The sequence below is a fragment of the Indicator indicator genome, chromosome 20 (genome assembly GCF_027791375.1).
Source record: "Indicator indicator isolate 239-I01 chromosome 20, UM_Iind_1.1, whole genome shotgun sequence".
Taxonomy (NCBI): domain Eukaryota; kingdom Metazoa; phylum Chordata; class Aves; order Piciformes; family Indicatoridae; genus Indicator; species Indicator indicator.
Window position 1 is genome coordinate 4,537,530 of NC_072029.1, and position 19,948 is coordinate 4,557,477.

A 19,948-nucleotide genomic window follows, 5' to 3' on the forward strand; every position below is an offset into this window, starting at 1 on the left:
TCGTTTCCTGCCTCTCACATCCTTCCCAGCCATACCTTCCAAGGCTATTGTAGCAGTGTTTGAAAGGTGAGCAAAGTGTCACCACTTCCCCATCCCTTCTGGTTGAAGTTCCCCTAGCTGTTCTTAGAGAGCACTTGCTCTTTAACCTTAGAATTTACTCACAAAGGCTCCATACAGAATTGATTTTTGACTCCTGTAAGTCCAATCTTTGAAGTTCTTACAATCACAGAATGGGTTGGGTTGGAAGCAACCTTAAAGACTGCCTAGTTCCAACCTCCTGACACAGACAGGGACACCTCCTACATCAAGCTGCTCAAGGCCCCATCCAACCTGGCTTTAGATACTTCCAGGCTTGGAGCCTCCACAACTTCTCTGGGCAACCTGTTCCAGTGCCTCACCAATCCTCACAGAGAAGAAGCTCTTCCTTATGTCTAATTTAAATCCATCACCTTCCAGTCTGAAGCCATTGTACCTTCTTCTGTCACTCCATGCCTTTGTCAAAAGTATCTCTCAAGCTCTGCTCTAGCACCCTTCAAATACTGCAAGGCTGCTCTAAATTTTCCCCAGAGCCTTCTCTTCTCCAGGCTGAACAGCCCCAACTCTCTCATCAGTACCGAGATGGTGATCAGCACCGAGATGCCGATCAGCACCAGATGCCGATCAGTACTGAGATGGCGATCAGCACCAAGATGCCAATCAGCACCGAGATGCTCATCAGCACCAGATGCCGATGAGCACCAGATGCCGATGAGCACCAGATGCCCATCAGCACCAAGATGCCGATCAGCACCAGATACCGATCAGTACTGAGATGCCGATCAGCACCAGATGCCGATCAGCACCGAGATGCCGATCAGTACCGAGATGGCGATCAGCACCAGATGGCGATCAGCACCAGATACCGATCAGTACCGAGATGCCGATCAGCACCAGATGCCGATCAGCACCAGATACCGATCAGTACCGAGATGCCGATCAGCACCAGATGCCGATCAGCACCAGATACCGATCAGTACCGAGATGGCGATCAGCACCAGATGCCCATCAGCACCAGATGGCGATCAGCACCAGATACCGATCAGTACCGAGATGCCGATCAGCACCGAGATGCCGATCAGCACCAGATGCCGATCAGCACCGAGATGCCGATCAGTACCGAGATGGCGATCAGCACCAGATGCCGATCAGCACCAGATGCCGATCAGTACCGAGATGCCGATCAGCACCAGATGCCGATCAGCACCAGATACCGATCAGTACCGAGATGCCGATCAGCACCAGATGCCGATCAGCACCAGATACCGATCAGTACCGAGATGCCGATCAGCACCAGATGGCGATCAGTACCAGATGCCGATCAGTACCAGATGCCGATCAGCACCAGATGGCGATCAGCACCAGATGGCGATCAGCACCAGATACCGATCAGCACCAGATGGCGATCAGCACCAGATACCGATCAGTACCGAGATGCCGATCAGCATCAGATGCCGATCAGCACCGAGATGCCCATCAGCACCAGATGCCGATCAGTACTGAGATGCCGATCAGCACCAAGATGCCGATCAGCACCAGATGCCGATCAGCACCAGATGCCGATCAGCACCAGATGTCGATCAGTACCGAGATGTCGATCTGCACCAGATGTCGATCAGCACCGAGATGCCTGCCAACTCCCAAACCTCCTTTCCCCATCCCTTCCCACACCAGCACAAGTTCCGTGGGCTCGCTGCCGTGGGGAGTGGAATCGGGCTCTCTCCTTCTTTTTACCCCCATTCCTCCCACGCGTGTGCAGGGGCGGACAGCTCCTCGCAGCCTCCCCGGGGCCCTGCGCGGCACTCAAGCCAGGCCTTGCGGTACCCGGGAGCCGGCGAGTTCAGCCTCCACCGCCACCACCCAGCCCTGCGGTCCCCGGGGAAGCCACGGTCCCCGGGCCGCCACAAGGGCCGGAGCACGCAGCAATGGGGCCGATCCGCATTCCCCCATCCCGTAGCAGCGCACGGACAGCCCCCCAAGAACAACTCCACCGCCTCCACACCTACCGCCGCGGCACAGCCCGGACCCTCCTCCTCCGGGGCAGGGCAGGAAGTTCCGCTCCTGCGGCCGGAGCACTGCGGCGGGGGCTTGGCGCCGCGGAACCGGCTCGGCTGTTACTATAGGAGACAGAAACGGCGCAGCGGGGCCGGGGAGCGGCCGGCCCTGGTCGTGGTCGCGATCGCGGTCGCCTGACCTCAATGGTAGTCATATCATAGAAACATAGAATTGTCAGGGTTGGAAGGGACCTTAAGGATCAGCCAGTTCCAACCCCCCTGCCACGGCCAGGGACACCTCACACTACAGCAGGTTGCTCACAGCCACATCCAGCCTGGCTGCAAAAACCTCTGGGGATGAGGCTTCCACCACCTCCCTGGGCAACCTGTGCCAGTGTCTCACCACCCTCATGGGGAAGAACTTCTTCCTCACATCCAATCTGAATCTACCCACTTCTACTTTTTCATTCAGTGCTGGCACTTTCCCTGGTGGAGCAGGAGCTGGATATTCTCAGTTTTGAACCTGAGCTCTTATCAAGCCCAAGCTCTTATCAAACAGAGCACAGGCTAACATCATGGATCAGAAACTAAAGTCAAAATGGTACCCCAAAATTCCTTGGGGCTATGAAATGTTTTCCATGGGCTTTTGAGGACAGACTAATTGTTGCCCACAAGTGTCCCTGCAGAACTGCAGTGGGCTACCTCTGGGCTTTGCACTAGCTTAGCTGTGGGTCTGATTCCTTCCAGCAAGCCCAAGGCTTCCTATAGGATTTCAACTATCCCAACAGAGGCAGAGATGCCTTCCAGCAGGCTCAAACCTTTGATGGCATTTCCATCACCAGTGTCCCTGCAGACTTCCATCAGGTCCTGGACTTCTGTCAGGCTATTCTGTACTGCAGCAGTGCTCCTGCTGCCTTCCAGCAGGCCAGGGGCTTCCACTGGGCATTCCACTAGGCCACAGTGCCCTGCTGTATTCCCACAGACTTGGAGCTTCTCTTGAGCATTTCATGAGCCTGGGTGGCTCTGCAGCATTTCAGTAGGCCTGGGACTTGATGGGCTCTGCTGCATTCTACTTGGCCTGGCATTTCCAAAGGGATTTCCAGTAGAGGCCTCTAGTTACCTTCCAGCTGATCCAGGCACACTGCTGGGCATTCCACTAGCCCACCAGTGGTCCTGAATTCATTCCAGTAGGCCTGGGGCTTTCATTGTGCTTTCCAGGAGCACAGCAGTGGCTCTACTGTATTCCAGGGTGTCTGGTGCTTCCAATGGAATTTCCAATAGCCCACCAGTGGCCCTGCTGCATTCCAACAGGGTCAGGGCCCCTGTTGGGCTTTCATCTAGTCTGTCACTGTCCCAGCTGCATTCCACCATTCCTGATATCCTTTAGCCCAATAGCATATATATATGGACATGCTGGAACGTGTTCAGAGAAGGACCACCAGGATGATCAGAGGGCTGGAGCACCTCTCCTGTGAGGACTGACTGAGAGAGTTGGGGCTGTTCAGTCTGGAGAAGAGAAAGCTCTGAGGTGACCTTCTTGTGGCCTTCCAGGATCTGAAGGGGGCTACAAGAAAGCTGGGGAGGGACTTTTTAGGATATCAGGTAGTGATAGGACTGGGGGGAATGGAATAAAGCTGGAAGTGGGGAGATTCAGACTGGACATAAGGAAGAAGTTCTTCAGCATGAGTGGTGAGAGCCTGGAATGGGTTGTCCAGGGAGGTGGTTGAGGCCCCATCCCTGGAGGTGTTTAAGGCCAGGCTGATGTAGAGTGAGGTGTCCCTGCCCATGGCAGGGAGTTGGAACTGGATGATCCTTGTGGTCCCTTCCAACCCTGACTGATTCTATGATTCTATGATTCTATACCTGTGCTTTCTAAAAGGTGTGGACAACCACCAATAAGATCACCTGTTGAGCAGGAAGAGCTGCAGTTCCTCTCCACACCACCTGCTCACTGAGATCCTGAGCACTCTCTGCATACACTGCTCTGAGACAGCCTCACATTCAAGGGTGGCTGACTCCCGCCAGGCCTCTCCACTCTCCCTTGGGCTTCCCTGGCTCCAGGTACCCCCTGTCCACCTCAGTCTAGGCACAGGCACAGAGATTACCATTGCCCCTGCATTGCTCCCGGTGGTCTCAGGTACCGATGCTATAAAATACTTGCCAAGGTTTTCCAGTGGTTGCAGGAGTTTTCAAGGATGGACAACAGCACTCGGTGCCAGTGGCCCCTTTCCTGGTGGAGCTGGAGCTCCATCTCCTGGTAGAGGACCTTCTCACTCTTGAGCCAGGTCTTTTGAGGAGCCAGAATAGAGCACAAAGTGCAGGTTGTCCCTGCCAATCCCTGCCCTGTGAGGAGCACCTGAAGGAGCTGGGGGCACTTAGCCTGGAGGAGACTCAGGGGAGAACCTCATTGCTCTGTACAACTACCTGAAGGGAGGTTGTAGCCAAGTGAGGGTTAGTCTCTTCTCCCAGGCAACCAGTGACAGAATAAGAGGACGCACTCTCAAGCTGTGTAGGGGGAAGCTTAGGCTTGATCTTATAAAGTTCTTTACAGAAAGAGATTGCCCATTGGAATGGGCTGCCCAGGGAGATGGGGGGTCGACGTCCCTGGACGTGCGTAAGAAAAGCCTGAATGAGGCACTTAGTGCCATGGTCTAGTTGGTTAGTTAGGGTTGGGTGATTGGTTGGACTTGATGAGCTTGGAGGTCTCTTCCAACCTGCTTGATTCTGTGACAAGCCCGCTCTGTCCCGGTAGCTCGCTCCGCACACACTGCCCAGCCCGACTGCCTGCAGCTGGCGCCGCATCCCGACTCCCGCCACCACCCCCCGCCGCGCTTTACGTGATGACGCACGGCGTGACGCGCACAGCAGCCGCGCAGCCGTTGGCCGAGAGACGCCATATGCCCGCCCCCTCCCTGCTCTCCTCCCTCCCTCCACAGCTGGGCGCTGCGGGCTGCGTCCGTCCGGAGCGAGCTGTGGGAGCTGCTGCCGCCTGGGTGCCCTGGGGGCTTGGTGGGAACCCGAGGCCAGGCATGGGCCTGATCTTCGCCAAGCTGTGGAGTCTCTTCGGTAGCCAAGGTGGGCGCGGGGGCCCGAGCCGGCCGCTGCGGAGCGGTTGAGGGGAGGGGGCGAGTGAGGAGCCGGTGGGGCTGGGCGCCCCGGGCAGGTGGTCGCGGGCCTGCTCCGGTCGACGGCTTCCCCTCGGGGCGCGGCCAGGCACAAGTTGTGCTTTGTGTGGCGCCTGATGCGCGGAGCCGCTTTGTTTGGGTGACCGAGGTTGTTCCCTGCTCTCCCCGTTCCTCCCTGGCTGCTCTCAGCACTTGGTTTGCTCCGGGGAGCGTTTCCAGCGGTGTGGTCCCGAGCTCGCGTAGAGGAATGCTGCTGCCTCTCAGACTTGTTTTGTTTCACTGCTCTAGCGGCTGAGGCTTTGATGGGCGATGAAAGTCGTCTTTGTCTGCGCAGACTCTCCTGTTTTTAAGTCAAAGCCTCCACTGAACTCATGCTATTTTTGTCTTTAACATCAATTTAAAAAAACCCCACCAAAACAAAAACACCAAAATCGCCAAGCTTGCGTTGGGGCCTTTGAGTTAAAGATCTGTTTGTGTTTGGCAAAGGTGCTAGTTAAATGCAGTTAGTCATCCAAGAACATCACTTCTCCAGGGAAGAATAAAAAGGTCGTCGGGGGACAGCTTTCCCTTCTCTACTTTTGCTGCACTTAGCCCAGCAATAACGATTCGTGCTGAACTCAGAGTTCAGAACTTGTGGCTGCCACCACCTTTAACTCAGAGATTTAGATTAAACAGAAATTTTTCCTTTGTCAGCTAATGGATTTAGTTTAATGACTCTGGCTTACCTAGCCTTCTTTGGTTAGCAAATAAAACAGACAATTTATTGTTTGTAGAGTTTTTCCTTGAGGCCCTGAGTTTGGAGCAGGCAGTCTGATGGTGATGTTGTTTGTTCTCTCATCAGATTGCCAAATTTCCCCTTTAAAGTTAGTAAAAATGCTGAATAAAAATTTAGGGCCTTTTTGTACTTTCTGTGCAGCACTCTGTCACAAATAGAGTTTTGCAAGTCTTGGAAGCAGGTACACCTGATGTCCACTTAACAGCCTTGTCACTGCGTGTAACCCATTTTAATTCTGTAAACAGCAGAGGAAAATCTCTTGGTGTCTGTATTAACATCCAGCCAGGCTGGATCGATAGGCTCAGGCCAGCTGTATGTGCTTCAACACAGCTAAGTGATGGGTCCTGCACTTGGGTCACAGTGACCCTGTGAATGCTCCAGGCTTGGGGCAGAGTGGCTGGAAACTGCCTAGAAGAGAAAGCCTGGGGGGTGTTGATAGCAGCTGGCTGAAGATGAGTCAGAGTGTGCCCAGGTGGCCAAGAAGGCCAACAGCATTGTGGCCTGGATCAGCAATAGTGTGGCCAGTAGGAGTAGGGCAGTGATTGTCCTCCTGTACTCAGCACTGGTGAGGCCACACCTTGAGTCCTGGGTTCAGTTTTGGGCCCTTCACTCCAAGAAGGATATTAAGGTGCTGGAGCAGGTCCAGAGAAGGGTAACAAAGCTGGGGAAGGGTCTGGAGAGCAGGGCTGGGGAGGAGCAGCTGAGGGAGCTGGGGGTGTTCAGTTTGGAGAAGAGGAGGCTGAGGGGCGACCTCACTGTTCTCTCCAACTCCCTGAAAGGAGGTTGGAGCCAGGTGGGGGCTGGTCTCTTCTCCCTAGTATCAGGTGAAATGGCCTGAAATTGTGCCAGGGGAGGTTTAAGTTGAACGTTACAAAAAATTTCTTTGCAAGAGCAGTCAGGGATTGAAACAGACTGTCCAGGGAGGTGATGGAGTTGTCATCCCTGGAGGTGTTCAAAAAAGGTGTGGCCATGGCAATTTGGGATATGGTTTAGTGGCTATGGTGGTGTTGGGTCAATGGTTGGACTCGAAGATCTTAAAGATCACTTGAAACAGTGCTATGAAACAGTTCTATGATTCACCAATAGTTTATGTAAACTATTGAAATAAGACAAGCAAACTGTTGCTTTCTTCATTTAGGAAATGCAGTTAATCAGAATTGTAATTATTGCTGTTTCCACTAACTGATTCTTGTTGTGTCTATACAGAACACAAAGTAATCATAGTGGGACTTGACAATGCTGGCAAGACTACTATTCTGTACCAATTGTAAGTATATCAACTGGTTTGGTTTTCTGCTTACATTTTACTGTTTGGCATCGTTTAATCATGGAAAATTCACTAAAATTCTAACTCTCAGCTTGTATGTTAATGGTGTTAGTTGTTCTAAGTGGAGTCAATATTTAACTAGTAACTGAAGGAACTGCAGTGTGCTAAAACTGAACTGTATGTACATGGAGAAGGTGAATTGTAGATTCTGTTGCCATCAAAGCCTATCTTGATTTGTAAACATAGAATTAGTCCTGGTGCCAAGAACTGCAGAGAAGAAAGATTTTTAAATGAAGGGAAATTCTGGCCACTCTACAAAAATCCATGAGTGTTTGCAACTGTTTCCTGATTCCAGTGTCTACTATAAATGATGGAGGATTCCTCAGAGCATTATTTAATCTTGTCTGGATCTTACCTTAAGCATTTCCAGTAGTATTACTGCGCCAAAATCTTGGCAGCATTGCAAGAGTAGGTGTGATAAATTCAAGAACCTAAATTCAGGAACATGATTACTGTTGTAACTGTGGAGAAGGAGGAGAGTGTAGCCAAATATCCATCTATTTGGATACCAAGGCAGCAGAGGATGTTTTCCAGAGAGCCTTTTTCCCTTAAGCACTTGTGATAAAGCTGAAAGGTAGAACTGAGACCTTTCCAGCTATGAAAACAGTCCTTTGGAATTTGTTTCAATATTGAATTAGTAACTTGAGGGCTCTGATAAAACCATATTCTGACTTATATTTTGCAGAGGGTTGTGTTTCCCTTTTTTGGGATCTAGAATAGCAGCTTCTCCTTTGAAAGGAGTACTTTGTGTCTCTTGAAGAGGGCCCTTTAAAAAGAGGAGCCTCTTGCATCACAGATGCTTATCCATTTCTTAGAACCTTTAATGTTTGTTTTGGTTTCTTTTTTTTCTCATTGCTGATATTTTTAAGCATTGCTACAGACCCTGCTGCAAGAGCACATTAGAAATTAACCAACCAGTTTTTGGTTTCAATTCAGATTGAACTAATTTTATATTTCCTGAAGAACTGCTCTTAGATCACAGCCTCACAGGATGTTAGGGGTTGGAAGGGACCTCCGGAGATCATCAGGTGCAACCCCTCTGCCAGAGCAGGGCCATAGAATCCAGCACAGGTCACACAGGAACACATCCAGACAGGGCTGCAAAGGCTCCAGAGAAGGAGACTCCACAACCTCTCTGGGCAGCTTGTTCCAGTGCTCTGTGACCATTACAATGAAGGAGTTCCTCCTCATGTTGAGGTGCAATCTCCTGTGCTGGAGTTTATATCCATTGCCCCTTGTCCTGTCACAGGGTGCAACTAAGAAGAGCCTGTCCCCTCTGTCTTGACACTTAGACCTCAGTTATCTGCTTTATTTCTATAAAAATCCTACTCCATAGAGTTTTGAAATAGAATTTTTTTTTTTAAATGTGTTGTCAGAGTTAAATATTTTCTTCAGGTTTGTTGTAATTGAGCTTGTGTGTTTTACTGGCTGGTCTTTATGGTGTGATATTATTTCCCTTAGCTTAATGAATGAAGTGGTTCATACATCTCCAACCATAGGAAGCAATGTAGAAGAAATAGTGGTGAAAAACACTCACTTCTTAATGTGGGATATTGGAGGCCAGGAATCCTTACGCTCGTCGTGGAATACCTACTATTCAAACACAGAGGTAGGAGAAGCTGCTTCCAGGTCTGCCAGTTCAAGAAGTTTGTTGGAAATGGTATTTATTTATTAGGAATATTGGTGGGTTTTTATAAAGATTGCAACTGTATTGTGTTTAAATCTTTCTGAGGAAGAACAAACCCAGGAAGTGTAAGAACCCAAGAAGAAACCCAAGAGCTATGCAGCCAGTTCTCTGGTAACATTTGAACTGTTTTCATAGCATCATAGAATTGTTTGGGTTGGAAAAGACCTCTAAGATCATCCAGTCCTTTAATGTTGCTTGAACTGTGACATAAACTGAAGTTAATTTTTTTTTCTATTATATCAATACATTTCAGGCCAAATGAGGTTTTTGCAAGTAGATTAAAAAGACAATTTTGTAGTGTAGTTGCAAGTTTAGTGTGGGTTTGCTGTGGTTAACCTGAATCTGGTTTTGAGGTGATGATAATTAAGGGTGAGGAATGAAGCTTTCTTTAAGCAGTGTTACTTCAGTGTTGCTTGTACTCAGCTCTGGGGAGGCCAGACTTTGAGTAATGTGTTCAGTTTTAGGCACCTCACTACAAGAGAGATGTGGAGGTGCTGGAGCCAGGGCAGAGGAGGGCAAGGAATCTGTGAAGGGCCTGGAGAATAAATCTGATGAAGAGCAACTGAAGGAGCTGGGGATGGTTAGTGTGAAACAGAGGAGGCTGAGGGGAGACATGGTGTCTGCCCACAACAACCTGAAAGGAGGTTGTGGAGGGGTTGGTGCTGGTAATTAACCATAGGACAAGAGGGAGTGGCCTCAAACTGCATCAGAGCAGATTGAGACTGGACATTAGGAAGAATTTATTCACAGAGAGTGTTCAGGCATTGGCACAGACTGCCCAGGGAGGTGGTGGAGTCACCAACCCTGGATGTGTTTAAAGGTGGTTTGGATGTGGTGCTTGGGGATATGGTTTAGGGGTGAGCCTTGCAGAGTAGGGTCAGTGGTTGGACTTGGTGATCCTGAGGGGCTTTTCCAACCTGAATGTTTCTGTGATTCTGTCACCTCCCAAGGAAAAAAACTCATCAGCTGGTGACTGTTACCCAAAGGATAAAAGGGAAGTCTGGCTGTGGAATAGTTATGATGTACTGGTAAAGCTGCCACTACTGGAAGGGTTGAAGTAGAACTTGGCAACAGCTGTCTTTGGGAGTTTGGCTTTTATGCTGATATGTTTTTTTTTTTTTTTTGTTTTAGTGCCAAAAGGCTATGACCACAACATGTACCTAACAGATCTCTGTAGCCTCATTTTAAGTGATATAAAAGACTTTTAGATTTCATTTTTAACCATCTCTAAAAGAAGAGGTCTCTTGTGTATGTTACTTGCTGTATAACTATTCCATCCTTCTCTAAAATGAGATTTTCAGGCCCTACTCTGAGGGAAGGGAGATTAAGGTCATCCACCCCAGATGTTCAGAAATGTTTTCCCTCCCGAAAGCCTGTTGAGGACATCTCAGCCTTCATTTCTGGTATTTTACAGAGTCACAGATTGCATTGGGTTGGAAGGGACCCTCAAAGGTCATCTTGTCCAACCCCCTTGCAGTCAGCAGGGACACCTCCCAACTAGATCAGGCTGCCCAAGGCTACAGCAAGTCTGATCGTGAAAGTTTCCAGGTCTGTGTCCTTCCTGTGTTGGGGTTCCATAGCTGGACACAGCATGGCAGGTGAGATCAGAGCAGAGGGGCAGGATCCTCTCTCTCCAGCTCTGGCCACACTGCTTTGGATGCAGTCCAGGCTGCCACTGGCCTTCTGTGCTGCCAGTGTCCATTGCTGGCTCCTGTCCAGCTCTCCCCCACCAGCACTCCCAAGTCGTCCTCTGCAGGGCTGCTGTTAATTTGATCACCCCCAGCCTGGACTGATATTGAGGTTTGCCCCTACCTAGATGCAGGACCTTGCATTTTGCCTTATTGAGCCTCATGAGATTCTCCTCAGCCACCTCTCAGCCTGTCCAGGTCCCTCTGGCTGGCTCCCATCCCATCCTTCAGTCTTATCAACCACACACTCAGCTTGCTACCATCAGCATACTTGCTGAGGGTGCCTCAGTCTTGCTGTCAATATCATTGATGAAGATATTGAACAGCTCTGCTAGCAATACAGACTCTTGAGGGATATCAATTTTCACTCATCTCCATCTGGACATTGGGCCGTTGACCACTACCCTTTGGATGTGATCATCCAACCCATTCCTTATCCCCTGGACATTCCACCCATCAAATCCATATCTCCCCAGCTTAGAGAGAAGGATGTTGTGGGGACTGTGTCAAAGGCTTTACAGAAGTGCAGAGAGAGAACATCTAGGGGAGTATAACTACAGCCCTTTTGGGTTATTCTTCTGGCAGGGGAGTTGGACTAGCTGATCTTTCAAAGTCTTTTCCAACCCCTAACATTCTGTGATCCTTCCATCATGTTCTGGCCTAGTAAGTGTTTGAAATCCAGTACTTGCAAAGAATGTTCCCTTTACTCCCAGCTGCTGGGAACAGTTGAGGAAGAAAAGGCATCTGTTTAGTATGCCAATCCTAGCCTCTCTGATATGAATAACTCCTTTACTGTTCCTCCTCATCTGCTATACATCTCAAAGTCACAGCAGCATTAAATTGACTTAGTTTTTCATACTTTGTGGTCATTTTCAATGGATAATGAATCTCCTTAATCTTATAAGGCAAACTAATTTGGAGCATATGTTGGAGAATTATTGCAATGATTTTTAATCCTGCCTTTTTGTTGCAATCTCTTTTCTCTTTTATCTGTTAATTGAAGAAATCTAAATAAAATCTTTAGAGTAATGTAAAAACCACAGATAAGCTTTTTCAGTGCATGCTTGTCCTAATTATCTTAAACCTGACATGGCTAATTCTACAGCTCTGGTGTAAGAGTCAGATAGTTTTCTTACAGACAGGCTAAGAGACAAAAGAAGTGGGGGGAGAGAAGAAGGAGCTCTCAAGCTGATCTGAACCCAGTACTCAAGGTGTGGCCTCCCCAGTGCTGAGTACATAGTGACAATCACTTCCCTGGTCCTGCTGGCCACACTAAAAGCAGTGATAAGCTGAAGCAAGAGAAGAGACTTTTGTATTGAGGAGATTCACACAGCAGCCTCTGGCCTGGATCAGAAATACTGTGCAGAGGTTCCCACTGACTGGTAAAGAGGAAACAAGCCCCATCTTCAGAAGGGCAGATAAGGAGGACCCAGGGAGCTACAGGGCAGTCAGGTTCACCTCAGTGCCTGGCAAGGTAATGGAGCAGATCACAGGGTGTTAGGGGTTGGAAGGGACCTCTGGAGATTGAGTCTAACCCCCCTGCCAGAGCAGCACAGGTTGCACAGGAACACACCCAGACAGGACTGGAAAGGCTCCAGAGAAGGAGACTCCACAACCTCTCTGGGCAGCCTGCTCCAGTCCTCTGTGACCCTCACAGTGAAGAAATTTGTCCTCATGCTGAGGTGGAACCTCCTGTGCTGTAGTTTGTATCCATTACCCCTTGTCCTGAGGGCTCTTTTTGCTAGAGCACACAGAAAACAAAGAGGTGGTTGGTGGCAACCAGCATGGCTTCATCACGGGCAAATCCTGCCTGACGAACTTGGTGGCTTGTGATGGGGTCACAGTGTTGATGGATAAGGAAAAAACAACTGATGGCATCTACCTGGGCTTGTGTAAAGCATTTGGCACTGTCCTGCAAGACAGCCTGCTCTCTAAATTGGAAGGACACAGATTTGATGGATGGACCACATGCTGAAAAAGGAATTGCTTGCATGGCTACTCTCAGAGTTGCAATGAATGCTTCCATGTCCAAATGGTGTCCTGTGATGTATGGAGTCTCTCAGGGATCAGTGCTGGGCCAGTGCTGTTTGACATCTTTGTCAGTGCCATGGGCAGTGGCACTGAGGACTCTCAGCAGTTTGCTGTGTGGTGCTGCTGACAGGCTGGAGGGAAGGGATCCATCCAGAGGGAGCTGGACAGGCTGCAGAGCTGAGCGCAAACCAATCTCAAGAGATTCAACAAGGCCAAGTGCAAGGTCCTGCACCTGGGTTAGGGCAATCCCAAGCACAGATCCAGGCTGGGTGAGGAGTGGCTGGAGAGCAGCCTGCAGAAGGACTTGGGCCAGCAACATGTGCCAGCTGTGCCCTGGCTGCACCCACAGCAGCATGGCCAGCAGGTCAAGGGAGGTGATTCTGCCCCTCTGCTGAGGCCTCCACCTGGAGTACTGTGTCCAGTTCTGGTGCCTCCAATACAAGAAGGACATAGAACTGTTGGAGAATGTCCAGAGGAGGCCACAAAGATGATCAGAGGGCTGGAGAACCTCCCCTTTGGGGACAGACTTGGAGAGGTGGGGTTGTTCAGCCTGGAGAAGAGAAGGCTCTGGGGACACTTTAGAGCAGCCTCGCATTACCTGAAAGGGACTACAGGAGACCTGGGGAGGGACTTTTGACAAGGGCTTGTAGTGACAGGACTGGGGACAATGGATTGAAGCTTGAGGAGGGCAGATGAAGACTACAGATTAGGAAGAAACTCTTTGCAGTGAGGGTGGTGAGACACTGGCACAGGTTGCCCAGGGAGGCTGTGGCTGCCCCCTCCATGGAGGTGTTCAGGGCAATGTTGGATGAAGCCTTGAGCAACTTGGTCTAGTGGGAGGTGTCCCTGCCCATGGCAGGGGGTTTGTGACTAGATGATCTTTGAGGTCTCTTCTAACCCAAACCATTCTCTGATTCTATCATTTGTAATTTTTTAACTCTTCATGTCTGATCCTCAAGGCTCTAACAAAAGCCTGGACCAAATCTGTAGATGTGTGCTCTGAAAGTGCGTCTCATATGGAGGAAGACTTGTGGCAGTGGCCTCTTGAAAAGATGCTTCCTGTGATTTATTTTTTTTCCTTTGCTCTTCCATGCTGCACTCTTGTTTTTCCCCCTTAGTTCATCATTCTTGTTGTGGACAGCATCGATCGGGAGCGACTTTCTATCACAAAAGAAGAACTTTACAGAATGCTGGCTCATGAGGTATGGTGGGGAGCTGGGATAAGAGTTAATCTTTTGTTGGGAGCAGTCAGACAACATTGCATGCTTCCCATGTTAGCAAAAGTCATACTGGCTGCAAAAAACTCTTCTCTGCCTGCATATTGGTTACATTTTTAAACCCATGGAAAAGAGCAGGAAATGATGACGAAGCAATCTCTCAGGGCTTGATTGCAATCAGGTTACTCTTCACTTTGCAAATGTTGAACATGTGAAATACCTCAAACTTCATATTAATGTAAGTGGCTATTACTGATCTCTATCACTGTCTGCATTTCAACTGAATGCTTAAAATTTCATAGAATGGCTCAGGTTAGAATGGACCTCACATGTCCATCTACTCCAACCTCCCTGCCATGGGCAGGGACAGCTAGACTTGGTTGCTCAAGGCCTCATCCTGCCTGGCCTTGAACACCTCCAGGGGGAGGAGGCATCCACAAGCACTCTGGGCAGCCCATTCCAGAGTCTCACCACCCTTGTAATGCAGAACTTTTTCCTAAGATCCAATCTAACCCTGCTCTGCTTCAGCTTCAAACCATTCCCCCTTGCCCTGTGTCTAGACACCCTCATGAAAAGTCCCTCTGCAGCCTTCCTGTAGGATCCCTTCAGGTACTGGAAGGCAGCTAGAAGGTCCCCTGAAGTCTGGTCAAGGCTGAGCAAGCACAGCTTCCTCAGCCTATCCTCATAGCAGAGGTGCTCCAGCCTAAACCTGGTTTAGTAGGAGGTGTCCCTGCCCATGGCAGAGGGCTTGGAACTAGATGATCTTTAAGATCCCTTCCAACCCAAACCAACCTCTGATTTTTATAAAATACACTAGCAAAAAAAGGACTACCTGCAGGAGAGAGTTTTTAACTTAGGGCTTTTAATTACAACTATCAGTTTCCTGAGTTTTGTATTTGTTTACTTTTTTGCATTCCTCAAACCATATATCCCAGTTCTTGTCTCATTGCTGTGTTGAATCCTTATTTCCATAACAAAGCTGCTGCAGCATTTTTAGAGTTCCTTTTGTGGAACAATAGGATAAAACCTACAGGAATTTAGAGAACTTTCTTAAATTGTTACTGCTTCAATTGCTGCAGAATTTCTTTAATGAAGTTGAAAGTAATTGCAAGGGAATGAAATGTAGAATCACAGAATGGTAGGGGTTGGAGGGCACCTCTGCAGATCATCCAGTCCAAGCCCCACAGCCAGAGCAGGAGCACCCAGGGCAGCTCACCCAGGAATGCATCTAGGTGGGTTTGAAAGTCTCCAGAGAAGGAGACTCCACAACCTCTCTGGGCAGCCTGCTCCAGGCCTCCAGCACCCTCACAACAAAGAAGTTTCTCCTCATCTTCAGGTGGAACCTCCTGGGTTCTAGCTTAAAACCATTGTTCCTTGTCCTGTCACTGGGCACCACCACAAAGAGCCTGGCCCCTTCATCCTGACCCCCACCCCTTCAGATATTGATAGACATTGATCAGATCCCCTCTCAGCCCTCTCCAGACTAAACAGCCCCAGGGCTCTCAGTCTCTCTTCACAGGGGAGATGTTTCAGTCCCTTCATCATCCTCATAGCTCTCTGTTGGACTCTCTCCAGCAGGTCTCTGTCTCTCTTGAACTGGGGAGCCCAGAACTGGACACAGGATTGCAGCTGTGGTCTCAGCAGGGCAGAGCAGAGGGGGAGCCCTGCTGGCCACACTTTTCTTGCTCACCCCAGGATGCCATTGGCTCTCCTGGCCACAAGGGCACATTGCTGTCCCATGCAGAACTTGCTGTCCACCAGCACTCCAAGGTCTTTCTTCATGGAGCTGCTTTCCAGCAGGATGACTGTGTCTGTGCTGGTGCCTGGGGTTGTTCCTCCCCAGATGCAGGACTCTGCACTTGTTCTTGTTGAATTTCATGAGCATGTAGCAGGCTTTTCCTTTGGAAGAATGTCTGGTGTAGATGTTCTGCTGTCTGGGTTGGAGCTGTGTGCAGTACTTTTTCTAACAGGAACCTGTGGTCAGCCCCAGAAGTCTAGTCAGAGAATACATTATAATTGGATTCTCTGTGGTGGAGAGCACTTGTGCACAAATTTGGTTCTTCAATCTTCATGTAATTAATTTTTAATGCAGTAAGTCTGTTAAAGCTCCATACTGCTGTGTAATTGTAGATTAAGTTGAATGCAGTCCTTTGAGGAACTTTGGTTAATTCCATTGCCTTTGAGTTCTTTCTAATAACTATTCTGAACGCTCTGAATTCCTTCTAGGATTTACGGAAGGCTGCAGTTCTCATCTTTGCAAACAAGCAGGACATGAAAGGTTGCATGACAGCTGCTGAGATATCTACATACCTCACCCTCAGCTCCATAAAGGATCACCCGTGGCACATTCAGTCCTGCTGTGCTTTGACAGGAGAAGGGTAAAGCTTTTTCTGCTTACTAGAGCTCCAGAGCAGTCTGGAGAGAAGGGCTTGGGGCTGTCAGCTGGTGACAAACTCCCCAGGAGCCAGCAGTGGTCCCTGGCAGCCCAGCAGGCAGCTGTGTGCTGAGCTGCATCCAGAGCAGGGAGAGCAGCAGCACAGGGAGGGGATTCTGCCCCTCTGCTCTGCTCTGCTCAGACCCCACCTGCAGCACTGCCTCCAGTTCTGGGGCCCCCAGCACAAGAGGGACCTGGAGCTGTTAGAGAGGGTCCAGAGGAGGCCATGAAGATGATCAGAGGGCTGGAGAACCTCCCCTGTGGGGACAGGCTAGGAGAGTTGGGGCTGGAGAAGAGAATGCTCCAGGGAGACCTAGAGCAGCCTTTCAGTACCTGAAGGGGGCTCCAGGAATGCTGGGGAGGAACTTTGACAAGGGCTTGTGGGCCTGCTGGTCACACTATTGCTGATACAGGCCAGGATGCTGGTGGCCTTCTTGGCCACACTGCTGGCTTCTATTCAGACTTTGTTTAAAACACTGTTTACTCTGTTCAAGTTTCAGTCCTAAACTCCAGATGATTTTATTTACTTTACTTAAAGTTTTTTAAACATAAAAGCAATAGGAAAGATTTTAGAGCAGAACTAACACCAGCCTCACATCTCTTATCTTGCAGATTATGCCAAGGTTTGGAGTGGATGACCTCTCGTATTGGAGTGAGATAGCTGCATTGGTTTATTACTATCTTTTTTTTCTTCCTCAAAAGAAGAGACTTCTATTTATCCTGTGCCCCTGTACATTTTTCTCTCCTCCCAGCTGCTGCAAGGCAGTGACCATGTTTAATTTATATCAGCCAACACCCAAGCTGTGCTTGAATCAAGCGTGGCTGAACTGAGACACAAAGTATTTTCTTAACTTTTTTTAGTACACTAATCTCCAGCTGGATGAATGTCTGTGAACCTGGGGCTGAGCAGTGGGATCCCTCTGACTGTGCATTCTGACTTGTGCAATGATGGCTTTGTAAGGTCTGGTTTGTCATTGTCACTGTTTCATACTTTGGCTAAGTACTTCATAGAACTTACCTAACTGCAATGAACATGGCCTGTTAGTAAGGGAACAGCAGTGAGTAGGTTGACTTGACTCTGGCATAGCTTTATCCTCTTAAGGGTCAACACAGTTCCAGATAGGCTTCCTTGGAACATCAGTAGAATTCTAGCCAGCACAGGAGTTAATAATTATGAATGCCAATTTTTAAACTTAGTGGTAGTTAATATTATGGTGGCTTTTAACCTGAGGTGTAACTCAACTTCTGCCTTAAAAGAGATCTACTTCATTCTCAGTTTCTCTGGTAAGTAGTCCTAGGATGTGATTCTTTTTCTTGTACTTGAAAATACATCTCTCTACAGTGGATAGAAATTCTGCTAAGTGCTGAGTGACTCGTTTGAAACTTGAATGCCTTTTAAAAATGAACTCCTTGGGAATGGAATTTGGAACCAAGGCAGCCAGTGTTGTGCAGAGACTGTTACAACTTTCAATACTGTAGACATGAGCCTTCCTCACCTATCAGTGAGAGTGTTCTTTTCTAAATGAATGCAAGACCAAAAGGGAAGCCAGATTCATAAACAGAACAAAATCATGGTGCTGCATCTCTAGACTTCACAGTGAGGCCAATCTTGACATTTGTTTGCCTACTATCAAATGCATCTTCAGATTTTGTTAATTAAAAGTATTTTGCCTTAATTTTTTGTTTTAGTCTTATTTCATAGAATCACAGAATGGTTTGGGTTGGAAGGGACCTTAAAGACCACCCAGTCCCAATGTCCTGCTGTTGATAGGGACACCTCCCACTAGATCAGGTTGCTCAAGGCCCTATCCAGTCTGCCTTTGAACACTTCCAGGCATGGAGCCTCTACAGCTTCTCTGGGCAACCTGTTCCAGTGCCTCACCACCCTTATGGGGAAACATTTCCTCTTAATGTCTCATCTTAATCCACGTTCTTCCAGTCTGCAGAAGCAGAGAATATTTGTTGGTGCTTAAGTTAGAGTAATTCACCTGAAATTTAGGAACTGGAAGTTCCAAAGTAGAGGCCTTCTGTATGTGGAAAAATATGAGCATGTAAGGAGATCTGACCTAGTAACATCTATTATCCGAGTGTGAGAGGTTAGTAACCGTTAGGAGGCTCGATACGATGAGTCCTCGTCATCACTGGAGGGATGGACAGACATTATAACGATAACAAGTGCGTACCTACCATGAACGCCGGACGGCGAGCGGGGCCATGTCCCACTTCCCTTATCGCTGACCGTCCGCACCCCCATCTCCAGCTTCTTGCCCTCCGAGTTAAGTGTGCACATATTTGTGAAAGATGTCCTCCGGCAGGTGGCATCAATTTGCACACATTTTATTTTACTTTTAGGCGAAATCCAACCCCCCACACCCACCCCATACTCCAATTTTCTGTTAAAATGGGTGAGCCTGTATCAAAATTGGATGCATTGCTCAATTTCATGCCGCTGTCAACGAGCTCCGTAGTTATACTGGCCGTTCTTAGAGGAGAGCAATCTGCCCCTCCCAATGGGGCCCAACCCGGGGGCTGGCAACATTGTAGCCTAGCATCGTCCATCCCACTATTTCAGCCTCTCAGGAGGGTTGTTTGAAATCACCCCCCAACCCTTCCGGATCAACCAGGCTCCCAGGCCCAAACAGACCTCTAGCCCAAGCCTGGTCCATTATCAAACCCCACTCCCACCGCCCCCCACAGCATCCCACAGGAGCACTCCGCATCATGTCCCCAGGACCATCCCCACTATGTCAGCATTCCATGATTCATCTTGCCTGGACAGCCGCATCATTAATCATCCCGCCAGAAGCACCCACATCTGATCCAACGCCAACTTCCCTGCCATGGATACATGCGGAGCCTGTGTTGTTTAAGTGACTGGTCAGTTTGTGATTAAAGCTAGTACATGATCCACACCATACATCTCCCTCATAGTTAGCACCCCCTAATGAGGAGTCAAAAGCGCGTTATGGATTATAAAATCAACATCTGTGGCAATATTCATTCTGCAATAGCATTTGTGCTGAGTGACCCACATAATCGGGGCACTATCATACTGGTGCTGCCTGAACTGAGCCCCTGGACTTGCCCCCTGGGTGAAAAGAGCAAATATGAAAGCTGTGACCATGATGCTGATGCTAGGAATGGGAACTTTCACTGGGGAACAACCTCTAAATGTTTCTAAAATTCCCTTTGTGACCTCTCAATAGGAAGTCTTCCTATATTTTGCTTCATAGAGTAGAGCAGCAGAAAGGTGCAAGGTAGCAAAAAGAGGCTCTGAGAAAGTTATGGTTTGTGTAAACGCTGGATTGAAAAGGAAGTTCTGATGCTGGGCTAAGTCTTCTTAATATGCAGTATGAATAACTGTTGATTATTTCTGTTTCCATTTCTGGGACCACAGACATCTCAAGCCCTTCTTTTTCTCTCTGTATTGGCTGTTGGTGGCTACACACTGTTCACAGCAGCAGAGATTTTACTCTCTGGAGGTATCCAGTAAAAATGAAAAAGGCTTTTCCCACTGCTGAGTAGTGCAGAAGATGTGGATGCTTCATAAAAGCAAAAGTTAAATTGTCCTCTTGATGTTTTCACTGGACAGTTAACTGACATTTACTGTAGAAGCTTTTAGGGTTATGCTGAA

At 48.7% G+C, this 19,948-nt stretch overlaps 1 protein-coding gene across 1 annotated transcript; it reads left to right on the forward strand.

Moving 5' to 3' along the window:
- The first annotated feature begins 5,059 nt into the window (after positions 1-5,059).
- ARL5B (ADP ribosylation factor like GTPase 5B) lies at positions 5,060-16,975 on the forward strand. Its single transcript, XM_054390076.1, has 6 exons — positions 5,060-5,105; positions 7,137-7,197; positions 8,719-8,866; positions 13,782-13,865; positions 16,107-16,258; positions 16,927-16,975. The coding sequence occupies exons 1-6, from the start codon at positions 5,060-5,062 to the stop codon at positions 16,973-16,975; spliced, it is 540 nt and encodes a 179-aa protein (XP_054246051.1).
- The last annotated feature ends 2,973 nt before the right edge of the window (positions 16,976-19,948 follow it).